This window comes from Alosa pseudoharengus, unplaced genomic scaffold, assembly GCF_046254945.1.
Source record: "Alosa pseudoharengus isolate Yale_2024_CS ecotype anadromous, Long Island Sound unplaced genomic scaffold, YU_APseudo_1.1 YU_APseudo_1.1_scf_16, whole genome shotgun sequence".
Classification (NCBI taxonomy): Eukaryota; Metazoa; Chordata; class Actinopteri; order Clupeiformes; family Clupeidae; genus Alosa; species Alosa pseudoharengus.
Window position 1 is genome coordinate 5,745,541 of NW_027468630.1, and position 14,646 is coordinate 5,760,186.

The 14,646-nt window shown below is 39.5% G+C and overlaps 2 protein-coding genes and 1 long non-coding RNA gene across 4 annotated transcripts in view; 2 read left to right on the top strand and 1 right to left on the bottom strand.

Moving 5' to 3' along the window:
* Positions 1–6,582, top strand: part of LOC143126068 (3'-5' exoribonuclease HELZ2) — a 44,205-nt gene extending 37,623 nt beyond the window's left edge. The window contains exons 6-13 of the mRNA XM_076287988.1: positions 2,347–2,497; positions 2,755–2,871; positions 2,983–3,175; positions 3,360–3,494; positions 3,649–3,861; positions 4,052–4,208; positions 5,167–5,340; positions 6,449–6,582. Of these exons, the coding sequence (XP_076144103.1) occupies positions 2,347–2,497; positions 2,755–2,871; positions 2,983–3,175; positions 3,360–3,494; positions 3,649–3,861; positions 4,052–4,208; positions 5,167–5,340; positions 6,449–6,582 (1,274 nt within the window). The remainder of the gene's footprint in view (positions 1–2,346; positions 2,498–2,754; positions 2,872–2,982; positions 3,176–3,359; positions 3,495–3,648; positions 3,862–4,051; positions 4,209–5,166; positions 5,341–6,448) is intronic.
* Positions 6,583–8,394: 1,812 nt separating this feature from the next.
* Positions 8,395–14,547, bottom strand: LOC143125411 (very-long-chain (3R)-3-hydroxyacyl-CoA dehydratase-like). Of its 2 annotated transcripts, none has more exons than XM_076286853.1 (9): positions 14,362–14,547; positions 14,160–14,248; positions 13,940–13,979; positions 13,676–13,786; positions 13,383–13,510; positions 9,649–9,761; positions 9,465–9,571; positions 9,143–9,274; positions 8,395–8,904 (listed from the first exon to the last, which is right to left on the bottom strand). In XM_076286853.1, exons 3-9 carry the CDS (start codon positions 13,974–13,976, stop codon positions 8,828–8,830), a joined length of 705 nt encoding a protein of 234 aa, XP_076142968.1. In that variant the 5' UTR covers positions 13,977–13,979; positions 14,160–14,248; positions 14,362–14,547; the 3' UTR covers positions 8,395–8,827. The 2 variants fall into 2 exon arrangements, with proteins under 2 accessions (XP_076142968.1, XP_076142969.1); XM_076286854.1 differs by having other exon boundaries at positions 13,676–13,826; positions 14,362–14,546.
* Positions 10,290–12,825, top strand: LOC143125412 (uncharacterized). The gene is made up of 3 exons (XR_012987256.1): positions 10,290–10,761; positions 11,673–11,808; positions 12,262–12,825. It is a non-coding gene; the product is annotated as an uncharacterized LOC143125412 (long non-coding RNA).
* Positions 14,548–14,646: the final 99 nt, after the last annotated feature.

The window sequence follows — 14,646 nt, forward strand, 5'->3', positions numbered from 1 at the left end:
TAGAGAAGAACAGTAATGGATGAAATATAAATATGATAGACTTAATGATGAAGGAAAAATACTAAGCAAAGAAGTTCCCCTATATGTCATAGAGTGTGTCGGCATTCTGATTCTTGGCAACTAATGAGTGTGAATGTTAATTGTCTGATGTCATTCAGGTGCTGTTCAATAGTGTGAATCTTCAATAACCAATAGCATGTGCATCTTGAGCCTAAAGCTCTAGCAGGATTCGAACTCTCAACCTAACAAACACCAGCACTAGGCATTATCCCACTCTGCCACTGACAAACATACACATTCAGCAGTCACATTCAAATGGTGAAAATATGTGTTGGTAAACACACAAGAAAAACTCCAAGTATACATTTGACAATAAAATGAAGGGCTTTCCTGAAAGAGTACACCTGAAAACTTTTGGATATTCTGGGGCAATTAGACATTTATAGAGAAGAACAGTAATGGATGAAATATAAATATGATAGACTTAATGATGAAGGAAAAATAGTAAACAAAGAAGTTCCCCTATATGTCTTCGAGTGTGTCGGCATTCTGATTCTTGGCAACTAATGAGTGTGAATGTTAATTGTCTGATGTCATTCAGGTGCTGTTCAATAGTGTGAATCTTCAATAACCAATAGCATGTGCATCTTGAGCCTAAAGCTCTAGCAGGATTCGAACTCTCAACCTAACAAACACCAGCACTAGGCATTATCCCACTCAGCCACTGACAATCATACACATTGAGCAGTCACATTCAAATCGTGAAAATGTGTGTTGGCAAACACACAACATCAAGAAAATTCCTAGCATACATTTGACAATAGAATTAAGGGCTTTATAAAAAAGAGTACATATCTGAAAATGTGCACTGTTAATGGTATCCACCTAATGATGGTTGTATGGTTGTTATCCAAGAAAAAAAAATTACTCATATAGGAATATAGGTGATATAGGAGAAATGGGCTGAGTGGTCGAACTTTATTGGCCTATATCTCTGAAATGGAACAACGTATCCAAATTCTTTTGATAACTTTTGTGAGGCTTTGTCTAAACATTGTCTGTGAGAATTTTGGTGAAGATTTGATAATTTTTGAAGCCTGTGAAACTTTTTATGATGTTTGGCTTTTCTCTGAAATTGTGGCAAAAGTAAACATTTTTAGAGCATAAGACCAGGGTGAAAAAGATGCATCTGAATGTAGAGATTAATATGATGAAAGAATTTTGAGTCCAGGTGAATCTGGTAAGGAGAAATAAGCGTTTTTGACAAGAGCGCCACCTTTGGGTGCAGTACTCCAAATTTGGGTTATGGGTAGTGGGGGGTACTGGTAACAATACTTGAAAATGTCAAGTTTCTAGGACTTACGGTTTATAGGAATATAGGTGATCTAGGAAAAAAGGCCTAAGTGGTCTAACTTTATTGGCCTATATCTCTGAAATGGAACAAAATATCAAAATTCTGAGCGATAACTTTTGTGAGGCTTGGTCTAAACATTGTCTGTGAGAATTTTGGTGAAGATTCGATTATTTTTGAAGAGTGTGAAACTTTTTATAATGTTTGGCTTTTCCATGAAATTGTGGAAAAAGTAAACATTTGTAGACCATAAGACCAGGGCCAAAAAGATGCATCTGAGTTTAGAGATTAATATTCTGAAAGAATTTTGAGTCTAGGTGAATCTGGTAAGGAGAAATAAGCATAATTAACTTTTTTTTTCAATAGCGCCACCTTTGGGTGCAGTACCCCAAATTTTGGGTTATGGGTAGAGGGGGGTACTCGTAACCATACCTGAAAATTTCAAGAGTTTTGGAGTTACGGTTTAGGCTGCAGTATGATTTTTACAGAATTTTGGCCAAAAAATGAACGGTACAGAAACAATAGGGTTCCTGCAGCTACGCTGCTCGGACCCCTAATAATAAGAAAACTAACAATCACAATGGTTGCCTCGCAGCTTCGCTGCTTGGCCCCCAATAATAAGAAATCATAGAAACACAATGGTTGCCTCGCAGCTTCGCTGCTTGGCCCCCAACTAATAACTTTCAGATGTCTCAGCTTACCCCTCAAATGGGACAAATAGAAACTCAACATCACTTTTTATGGGAACCAATATTTTGGGTTAGTGTAAGTCTATTTGAGGATTAGTCTATTTGATTCAGATACACTAGGTTTCAACTGATGACACATCCTAAATTTGTGTTTTATTATAGACTTAAGTAAAGGATATACTTATAGATAGACTTGCGTTAAAAAAAAATGGCTCAGCCTATTCTGCTCTCTACCCATATTGTGTGTAAAAGTTTGGAAGTTGTCATAGAGTGCCATAATTCATGTGCTTTAATATGCCTCTGCAGAGCAGCTTCTGAAGCTGCACAAAAAGGGGGTTCTGAAACCTATGCGGGTACACAGTGAGCAGATGGAGATGCTGGAGTTTCCGTACCCTGGCAGTGAACTGAAGCTGTGCAAGAAATCACATCGGGAAGAGAAGCCCAAAGGGGAACTCAGGTTTGAACATTTGATTTGCTATCTGGAAATAAGGTTTTCACATTTTTTTTAATGAGAATTGTGACAAGTGAGCTCACCAGGACAATAACCACAGCTACCAGAAACCTGAGCACCCATGCAGTATACAGAACGGGGTATATCAAAATAATGATATTCTCTTGGTTCTGATGGTTCTCTCAGAAATCATATATGTTTTTAAATTTAATTCAATCAGTTTAAATGAAAATGTATTCACTGAAGCCTTGAATCATTTGCAGGTCAATCTCTCTGATGTATGAGATAAGAAACTCCAAATCAAATCCATTTTCAGAAAAGATCAAAAGATTTGAGGAGAGCATTAAAGATGGATCGTTCACCGAAGATGAAATTCAGGGGTAAGGTTGACTTCAGATAATGAGAGAGCTAATTATAAGAGAGAGCACCAGTCATATAATCATTTGGATTTGTTTACCTGAAATTGTATTTGATCATGTGTCTGTTTGCAGATATAAAGACGTCCTGAAACAGGCTAAGCTGCATGAGTTGCGTAACCAGGATGTCATCTTATGCACATGTGCAGCTGCCTTAAACCCAAACTTCATTAAGGTCATGGATTTCCGACAGATTCTCATTGACGAGTGTGCCATGGCAACAGAGCCGGAGGCCTTCATTCCACTGGTTTCTCATAATCCCAAACAGGTCTGTCTATAATTAAACTCCAAAGGGAAATTCCACAGATACTGTACTTCCACAGAAGATGCACAGAAATGTTCACACGGAAATGTTCACATTTATATACACATACAATTAAAGCTGAAATTAACCATGTGAATTTTTACTTCCTTGGTATACCAAAAGAATGCTAATGAAAGGTCTTTGCTAGATTGTTCTGCTGGGTGATCATAAGCAACTACGGCCTATTGTTGAATGTCCAGCAGTGAAGGAGATGGGTAAGAAGCGGTCCTTGTTTGAGCGGTACATGGATAAAGCACTGATGCTGGACACACAGTACAGAATGGTATGACCCCACACACACAACAAATATACCACTTTAGTACATCTGCTCTCAAAAATGATTTCACAACAAAATTACTACAAATATCTAAAATAAATATATAATCATCTAGGTATATAACTGATTTGAACTGTGTTATTTTGTACTTCTTTATCAGCACGAGGGCATCTGTACATTTCCGTCAGCTATGTTTTATGACGGTCGTTTGAAGACTGCAGCAAAAAGACAAGTCTGCTACCTGATGACCAAAGACAAGAAAGCAACTCCCATCCTGTTTGGCCATGTTGATGCAACAGAGGATAGTCTGGTTGTCTCGACAACCACTGGGAATGAAAACTCAAAAGCTAACCCAGAGGAAGCTGCACAAGCGGTAAGGTGCCAAACAGGAAAGAGCTGTATGTAGAACCAAACCTTTAGTATAAAACATGAAATATACAATAACTTTTGACAGCACAGTGGCTGGTATAGTACGTAGATAGTACCTCTGTGAAGCTGTGTGTGATCCTATTTAAATATGAAATATGTCTCTCACAATTTCCTTTGTTTTTCCTGACTGATAGGTCCGGATTGCTGGACTCCTGATAAAAAACTCAAAGATTTCACCAGACAGTATTGCTATTCTAACACCATACAATGCACAGGTGTCTGAAATCAATACACATCTGAAAAGTTCTCACATTGAAAACGTGACTGTATGTACCATCATGAAGAGCCAAGGTGAGGTCAAAATTTGTCTTTCACAATCACAAATTTTATATGTAAAATAGAACCTCACTGTAATATGAGGGGGGCAGCCGTGGCCTACTAACCTGACCCTAGCCAGATGAATTTCGTTCCGCTAAGCTCCGCCTAGCTTCACTCACATCCATCTGGGACCTCTTCCATTAAGAGTGATTTCTGCAACCGATTTTATGGTACAGCCAATCAGGACGCAGGGCGGGAGTTTCATAGATGTGACATAGCGTAGAAGCGACTGTGAGACTGTTATTAGCATCACGGGTTGGCTTCGATGTGAGTGGTTGAAGTAGCACGTCAATAGATGACGGACAAGTGGCTTATTCAATCATATGCAAGCATTTTTTGATTTGGCCCAGCCTTCTGAAACAACACTTCAATAGATCGGTTCCAGATGGATGAGTGGAGCTAGGCGGAGCGAAATTCATCTGGCTAGGGTCAGGTTAGTGGCCTACTGGTTAGTGCTTCAGACTTGTAACCGGAAGGTTGTCGTCTCGAACCTTGACCAGTAGGAACGGGTGAAGTGCCCTTGAGCAAGGCACCTAACACCTCACTGCTCCCCGAGCGCTGCTGTTGTTGCAGGCAGCTCACTGCGCCGGGATTAGTGTGTGCTTCACCTCACTGTGTGTTCACTGTGTGCTGAGTGTGTTTCACTAATTCACGGATTGGGATAAATGCAGAGACCAAATTTCCCTCACAGGATCAAATAAGTATATATAAACTTAAAATATACCTGCTCTCTCTCAGTGTGTGTGTGTGTGTGTGTGTGTGTGTGTGTGTGTGTGTGTGTGTGTGTGTGTGTGTGTGTGTGTGTGTGTGTGTGTGTGTGTGTGTGTGTGTGTGTGTGTGTGTGTGTGTGTGTGTGTGTGTGTGTGTGTGTGTGTGTGTGTGTGTGTGTGTGTGTGTGTGTGTGTGTGTGTGTGTGTGTGTGTGTGTGTAGGGAGCGAGTGGCCGTATGTTATCCTCTCTACTGTGCGCTCCTGTGAGCCTTCAGTTCTGAAGACTCGTCCCATACACAGTAAATCCTGGGAGGGGAAGCACATGGGCTTCATCACAGACCCCAACCAGGTGAACGTGGCCATCACGCGGGCCCAGGACGGCCTATGCATTCTAGGTAAACACATTCCCTCACCTGACATGACTCAAAAAAGTATGTTTGAAGTTGCATGTGTCAGCAATTCAATAATCTCCACTTTTGTGTCTTTGGGACAACACAAAGTAGGCTACCAGAGCCTATGGATAATTTTGATAAATAGAGCAGTCAGGCGATTTCAGACCCTCACCCCATATCTTGCAATGTTAAAAAAGTGAAACCAAATTACAGCATCCAGATCCGGCTGATCATTTAGGGCGACCAAGATTTGGTGATCCTCCATCTTCTCTAAAACTTTACCGTAAATCAGACTACACATTTTTAATTCCTGTGTGGGACATTAACACACACATACAGATAGATCAAGAATGCAGATCAAAGGTCTGACTGCTGATCCGCCGATACTACAGATAATACAGCAGATTTACAATCCAACGTATGCACAGTTGGACAGCATGTGAACCCACGTTTTTGTTGTTTTTGCTAACATAGGTGTCATGTACTGTAGTAGTCCTTGCATAAAGTTGTCTATTCTGTCTACAACAGAATCACAATGTCTACCAATCCGTATTCCTGGTGGTAGGTAGGTCCTAGTCTATTTATGAGCCAAAGTAAGACAAACCATTAAAACTAAGAAAAAACATTAAAAGTTGAATTCACTAGTGACAATCACTAAGGTAATCTGATCATTTTTTGGCTGAACAATCATTACGTTTATAAGCCAATTACTGGATAGCGTGTGTTGAAGAATAATGGTAAAATTGCTGTGGTGAATCTGTTGTGGTAAAACTGTGGCTATACGTGTGGCTCGGCAGCTCTGAAGTCAGATATTATTAATAAATGCAATACCCTTTGCCACCTACTGGAAGATAAGGGTAATAATTACAGAACATTATCTCTAAAATGAACTGTCACACAGGTAGTGTGACCTAACTGTCACACTAATATGACTAATACTACTAATACTAATATTGGTGTTGAAGAATTTTGAAGTAAGTTGACGTAAGGAGAGTTTTTTTACCTAACTTTGCTATGGAGGGAAAAAGGCCTTAGCCATAGACAGAAAACAATTCACCTCTCTGAGCTTAGAATACTGTGAAGAGTCACTTCCCCATGTTCAAATCCACAGGTAACCGTCACCTTCTACGCTGCAATAAGCTCTGGGATTGCCTTCTGACACATTACCAAAAGCAAGGCTGTGTGGTGGATCCAGCAAAAGACATACAGGTGCTAGTAGGACCAAGACTTGTAAGCAAAAGATAAAAGTGTGCTGTGACTGTGAGGTGTATGTACAGTATACACTAATTTCAAACATTCCAAAAATGCACGTATTGACCCTAGATTTGAATTTTAACATCACTTCTCATTTTGATGAATTTTGGCTTCCATTTTACTTGTTACTGTTAAATCACAGTTAAACATGAACAAATGCAGTACAGATCTTGTTCCTCAATGTAATTTCATGCGTTCATCTAGCCTACACTCTTTTGATAATAAAAAAATAAATAAATCACTGCTAATACATATTGATGTTCCTTTACAATGATTGTTTACGGTGTTTAAGATAAGAGTTTGTTCAATTGTTACATTTAACGATTATGGTATGACGAAAACATAATTTATTTAGGAACATATTATAGCCTGCCTTGTGTAGAAAATACAGCTAAATTATTCTTCCATTCTTATATCTGTCCCTCAATATGTTTTTATAAAACCTCTGGTGCTCATGAAATATCTTACCTATTTAGATGGGAAACCAAGTGGCTCAGACCAAATAATACACTGTTTAAGGAAATCAGCAAGGTTTTTTTGTACTCCAACAGCTAAGGAGCACCAAAGGGACCAGTGCATTGGATTGATTGCTTGATTGGTTCATTTTCAGTTTGTGTAAATAGAATTATTCAGTGTTGTTTTCAAATGATAACCTTTACTCCAAATAAATAAATATGTAACAATGTTGTTTCAAATAGTCTCATCGCCTTTCAAAGATATAGAACAACAAAGTGACATTAAAAGAAGTATTAGAAGTATATACCCTTCCCCAAAGACAACCCCTAAACTCTCAACATGTCATTGAGGTGCAAAGAATTGATCTTTTGCATCTGAAATGTTCAAAATTCTAATGCTAAAGTGTCAAAAGACATGTGGATGCTCCTCCTGATCATGCTCCTGATACAGCATAACAAACATGCAAGACAAGGACATTTACAATGTCTTTGTTGTTTGGCTCCTAATACCAATTACAGTTTCCTTGATTGCTTAAATAATATCACCTAGCATGGTTTCACCAGACTCTACTTTGTTTCACTTTGTGAAGAGTCTGAGTACTCTTCATTGGGAAATGTTTTGTAATGGGCGTAGACTTTGCGTGAACTTTTAAATGACTGGTCCAACCTAACCAGTCACACTGATCAGGGATTCCTAACGTTAGCCTACTTCTTTCTTTGCCTAACCTTTACTAACTGATAATAAACTAGTCAGGAAACAATGTATTTACTTTTGCGGTATCGATTTACACATTCTTCTGACTGCAATGTTGACATGCGCAGGCGTTGCTGCTACAGTTTACCACCTCCACTTTTGATTTTGAAACTAAGGTCATCCCCTCTTGTCGTGGATTGGCCCACCATCCGGGAAATGTAAACAAATTGAGAGGCAAGACTAGTATCTCAGTGAAATGAAAATGAGTGAAGATACCAGGCAGGCAGGGTCAGGCTAATTATTACCAGGCTTATGAATTATAAATCCAAAATTGTAACACCATGTACCAAAGGAGGAAGTAACGTTAGGAATCCCTGATTGATTAGGCTGGACCAATGATTCAAACTTAACACAAAGTTACCATGCTAGTGTTGGAAACGTATCCCAATTGTGAGTTTCCAGACTTTTTAACCAGGCTATCCATTTATAGCAATCTGTCTGCTCTTATTATTCAGTCAGAATGATGAGTGACTTCAGCTGACTAGTACTCATTCACACTTTCCCCTGTGCTGCTAATATGATTACACCAAAATGATGTTAGTTGAGCATTTGTGCCAGTGAAAATTGGGATCTAGTGATTTTAGTGAGGCATAATTTAAAGAAATGCACTTTATCAGTCGAGAAAAACTGTAAATGACACACATACGTGTTTGAGTGACTATATTTGTCAGTAAAATCAGTCTGTTTGCAGCCATGATAAATCTTTTTTTTCTGGGCAGTGCAGTGCATACTTGTAGTATTATATTATGACTATAGTAATACAGAGATGGGGTGAATAAAGAGACCAAACAGTATGGAAGTACGGTACTGAAAGAAAAGGAAATACTGTTAATCATAATGACAATCACAACAATTGGATTTGCTGTGGTATGATGCCCTTCCCCTCGGGGGTTCCTGTTGTCTTCTATGTAATCCTTAAGGTGTCCAGAACATATGAATTGCTGTCCTACTTCACACTGGCCCCATTGTAGAGTTTGTGTGGGAGTGCATGGTGAATACTTCACTTGGGGGTAAAAGTGCTTACGGCTCAGTCAACTTTGAGTTCTCTCCTGAGGAAATGGCGTCTTCTCTGGCTGATCAGATGCCTCATGTTTATAAAAAGACCTACAGGATTAAACAGGTCATAGACTATTCAATATTACTCTCTCTTTGTCTCTCTCACACACTAAAACACACAACCGATCGAATCACAATACAACGTTCTACTACAACTAAAGGGATTACATCATTTATGGCTAATTTTAATTTTTATCAATCTAAAACAAATCACAGACAATGAGCATACCAAACCAGAGTTGAATTATCTGTATGGAAACATAATGAAATCAGCTTGGGTCCTTACCCAGAAACATGACAAATAAATATAGTTTGAGTGTGAGGGAGAAGCTGATGGACTGGCCAAGGGCTGCAGGTAAAGGAATACTGTACAGACCCGACGCATCAAAAAGGCTCAGAGACTGCACCACAGCCACAGCTGGAGAGAGAGAGAGAGAGAGAGAGAGACAGAGAGAGAAAGAGAGAGAGGAATGCAATTAACTAATAATAAACTGATAAACAAAGAAAAGATCCAATGTGTGGAGACGCCTTTATGAAATGAATGGCAATTAAAAGAGCGCCTGCATGTTGAAACACAACCATAATAGAGATGGTAAGTGTCTGCTCACCTTCTGCTACAGTGCCCAGTGGGTATAGTAATGTCCAGACGGTGTACCTGAGCCAGGTGAGCAATCTCCACTCCAGGCCAATGCTGGCCAGCATATAAAATGGGTACCTGTGAAACAGTAGACACGTTTGTCACATGATATGTCAAGCAAATACATACTGATTAAGTCCAGCAGTTTTGCCCACCTGAAGATCTCAATGGTGCTCCACAGGTAGAAGACAAAGAACACCACAACACGGTTCTGCATTTCGGCCAGGCTTCCAAAAATGACAAACAGTATGACATTCCTGCCCATCACCTGACACATTACAGTAAAAAGAGAGAAGCAAGAAAAGGCTCTTAGAGTAATGGTCTCCATTTTCACCCACAGAACAACTGACCTGGCCGTGCACTTAACCACACTCTACGCTCCATTAGACATACATTAATGTTACATGATCTTTACACAGTCCAAGGGGAGCCACCATCTGCCCTTAAAGGGGAAGCACACCCAGATGATGAAGCTTCGGGCAATCAACAGCCACATTCATGCCAGCAGAAACGGATGGATTTTTTTTCATAGAGCATAAGATTTCAGAGAGTGGGTGCGCACATCCAAGGTAAACTTTTCTGCAGGTGCCAGACAATAGTGTCAGACAGTAGAAAAAGTGTGGTCTGCACACTGCAACTGCTCCAAAATATAAACTTTATTAATTTAAAAGCAACGTTTCGATCCCCTTGGATCTTCGTCAGGCATCTAGTAGATCCTGACGAAGATCCAAGGGGATCGAAACGTTGCTTTTAAATTAATAAAGTTTATATTTTGGAGCAGTTGCAGTGTGCAGACCACACTTTTTCTACTATGGAGCATAAGATACAATTATTTGCTAATTTCTCTACTTATGTGGGTTCAAAGAGCTGGTCTGACAAATAAGATTAGCTGATTCAGTGAGTAGCCTATACACTGTAAAAAATACAACTTGCCTTTAGTACTGCCAAATAACTTTTCTGACTAAACAGAACTCAAATAATCAAATAGTGAAGTAAAACTCATTATATCAAGTTTTCTCAACTAATTTGGCAAGTTCACCTAACAAACTTAAGAAACTGAGTTGACTCAACTTGTATAATTAAGTATCTAGTAAGAGAGAAGTTTCCCAAAGTTCACTGAACTTCTTAGTCAAGTTGGCGCAAGCGCATTGTTTCCTAACGTATCAAGGCGACCTGCGGCATTGCACGCTTGTCAGGAGGACAGAAGCCTTCCCTAACCGTTACCTGTATGCAGCTGAGCAGATGACCAGACAACATCATTGTCAAAGGTAAGTAAGACATTTCATTTTATCCAACATCCCATTGTTATGATAGTCAGCCTTTCTCGGTATCGTGTTGCTCTAGCTAAGCTGATCTAAATGCCCACATTCCGTTAGCAACTGTCACTAGCTAGCTAACGTTAGTGATATCTCGTTATGACTGTGAATGGTAGAAGCTTGCAATGTTCTGGGAAGACATAACAGGTAATGCTGAACCAGGATGTTCCTAAAACATTCACTTTCAGGAACAACTTCGTGTAAAATGGATGTCAGCAAGGAAGGTTCTTGGAAATAGTGTGGTGTTGTTGAAATAGTAGCTAGCTATTAGGCTAGGCTAGCCTACTAGCTAATCTTAGTGGCTACATTCCACAACTAGTGATAGCCGTACAGCTGCAAGGCAATGCAATAGTATAATTGTCTGGTTAGCGATTTCCCTGTTTTGCTTAAAACATGTTTGTTCCTCAAATATTCCCCTTTATAGAAAGACCTTTGTATGTGTCAGATGCCAGCGAGGATAGCTAGCTCACTGGAGTAAGCTAAACCCCTGATTAAACCTCACTCCCGCCCAAAGTTTTTAGCAATGTTTTGCAACTGCTGCCACCCCATCTGCTGAGCGCTGCATATAGGTTGAAAAAATTAAATGGCAATGTAATTTTTAATAGAATATAGAATAGAATGCAGCGCACATAAAACAATGGCAACTTGTGGAAATAATTATGACACTGAAGTTAGCCCCACATTCATCCAGCCCCACATTCGCCGATCGCGCTCCCTTAAAATATGCTCGTTCGGAGCCAATAAATGGACAAGTTATAGCTTCATCACTACGTAAATGTCCTCCAAGATGTTTAAAAAAGTCTACTGCACTGCAAACCTGACTAACATATGAAAACATTTTCTACTCTTGTTTGTTGTTACAGACTCTTCTGTTGCTTTGCAATGTAAGCAGTGTCCATGTAGAGACCCTCCTGACCCATTACAGGCTTCATCACGGTCACCAGGGAAAAAGCTGGCCCTGCCTCTACCCCCAGTGTGTGTGTATCTTTAAGACTTCAGGTACCTTACATTTTAATTTGGCACGGTACCATGCAAATGGCAAATCACCTCAGGTCAAAACTACATTTAGTGGTCAATATTGTGCATTCCAATGTGATTGTAGTGCAGTGGACATCTTGGAGGACATTTAGTGGTGAAGCTATAACTTGTAAGTGAGGATAGGAGCAGGCTTCACTCAATGTGTCTACTTTTAAACTTAAAAGTGCTGGCCTGGCTAGTTACATAAAGTAAAGTAGGAGAGAGGCCGCACTATGCATATATACACTTTTATTTGCACATACGCGTTTCGGCGTGTGCCTTCGTCAGTGTGCTGCTGTGCACACCGAAGAAGGCACACACCGAAACGCGTATGTGCAAATAAAAGTGTATATATGCATAGTGCGGCCATTGACCATTGTCTTTTAATTTATTTTTTGCAAATTTAGTGATGTAGTTCTGTGCTTTTCCACCAAGGATACAGATGCTGAGGAGGACTACTAGAGGCATGAAAATAGTAATCTTGACCGTCATTGAAGACGACCTCGTCATGAAAGCACCGGACACTGTCACCAATATCGCCATCGCCCTGGAAGAGACTGTTCTACAGGACATCAAGGATCTTCCATCTGCACTGGCCTACCTATTCGGACTCCTGCATGGCATTAATATGTTACCCGAAAGAACTGAAATATACGTTCGAGGTGTTGCAAAAGATTTTCCTGGGCCTTGATGCTGGCAGTTGTTCTGCAAGAACGCAGTCTTTCAAGATGAAGCTGCATGCCCTTGGGGATTTAACATACAGTAGGGGTGCCAATACTTATGAACCCCTGCATTTTAAGAAAGAACATTTATTTATTTATGATACATTATTCATTCACAAAGAAAATTGGTGTCCTTAAAGGTTGGATATTGGACATTGTTTTACTTAAGGCATTAAGATCAATTTTATATTCCTCTTTTTAGTCAACTTTAGCAGAGGTGCCAATAATTCCGGAGGGTGTTCAAACTGGCTGAAAATAAAAAACATTGTTTGATCTATTTGGATTTTTGAGTTGTTATTTAGACTTGCTTTTGGTTAGAGTCAATATATTGGTTGGCATTAATATATATTTTCAAGTTGGGAACATTTGTTGATTTAACTTGATTATTTAAGTTTTTCACTGTCAAGTAGAACTTGCTCAAAAAAGCTAGTGAAATGTGTTGACTTGTTTTTTTAAGTTGGAAGCACTTTTGATTCAACTTGAATTTTTGAGTTGCCAACCTAATGTAAGTCCACCTTACTTACAATACTGAGTTGGCATTACTAGATATTTCAAATTAAAAGCATTTTATTCAACTTGAATTTTTGAGTTGCTAACCTACTGTAAGTCCACCTTACTCACAATACTAAGTTGGCATTACTAGATATTTCAAGTTGGGAGCATTTGTTGATTTAACTTGATTATTTGAGTTATTCACTGTCAAGTTGAAATTACTCAAAAAAGCTAGTGAAATGTGTTGACTTGTTTTTTTAAGTAAACACAGAGAGTTTTTTTTTACAGTGTAGTGTAATTCAACCAGCAAGACAGATAAACCAACCAGCAACTTTTCTCTACCTGGACCATGGCAGGGAAGACTGCTGTGTTTACCAGCCCCAAGGCTGGGTTAATGACCTCAACCACTGCCAAAATCTGACAAATGAACATCGTAGTCCAACAGAACTTGAAGGTGTGATAAACAGACTCTGAAACAAAAGAAACATGTTTTCAGATTACCTATAACAAAACCAAAAAAATATAACAAAATTGCCCACAATTCTGTCACACAGCCATTTGGTGAATTACTTTGCTTTAGATTTTTTCACAAAGAGAACTTCTGAGACATGGGTGTAGCCTGTCACATAGCTTACCTTTCCCCTCTAGAACAAGACGTGCAGTCATATTGGAAAAGATCCACACAAAGCCCAGGAACTGAATCAGGTTATAGGTGAAAAGGTAGATCTTCATAAGGATTGCCATGACTGGAGAAAGGTGTGAAGTATCTTAATAACTATCCACAGCCTAATCAAAAAAGCAGTGGTATAATAAGCGTGCAGGGTAGAGTAGAGTCAGTGAACAAATACAATGTAAAGTAGGCAAAACAGTCTATGGCGAAAAGACTGTCATGCACTTACCATCCCGAGTCTCAGGCTCTGGGCTATGTCGAGTCATCTCCTGAAACATAGGATAGCAGTCCGTTTTTACAACAATTATACAATTACACCACTCAGTTTATCTGTATTAGAAATGCCACAGGAACAAATACTTAAACTGCGCAAATTCATCAGCGAATGTAAACTAACGTGGAACGTAGGGTTATGTAGGCTATAGAAATTAATATTTTGACAGGCATACCGCAATTGATGGCGTGTCAATTTCACTCCCTTACAGGAGTGGATCCAGCAGCCACAAACTACCTGAAAACTATTCCTAATTTGATGATACTGAAAAAGAACAAAGCAAGGCGATAAGTAAATTGACATTTCAATAAAAGCCAACGAGGACAAACTTTTCATTTGTGATGTGCATAACGTTGCAGTAGGCTATGCATACCTACCACTAGTAAAACCAAATTAAAGACGCAAAAAATACTTCTGCATCACCCATGATAAGCTCGTTGCAGTGACCGTGAGGGGTAAATACCAGCTCTCCTTTTTTAGATGGGCACTGATCTGAAGAAAACAGAAAACACGCTTCGACCAGAAATGGTCTTTGTCAGAAGGAAGGGCGGAAGCTGGCATGCATGAATCCAGCGTGCGCGTACCCCCAGGTTGTTGCGTGCTCGGCCACTTTCAAAACACAAAATAACAGAAGGGTGGAGAATAGGTGGGAAAGCATTTCG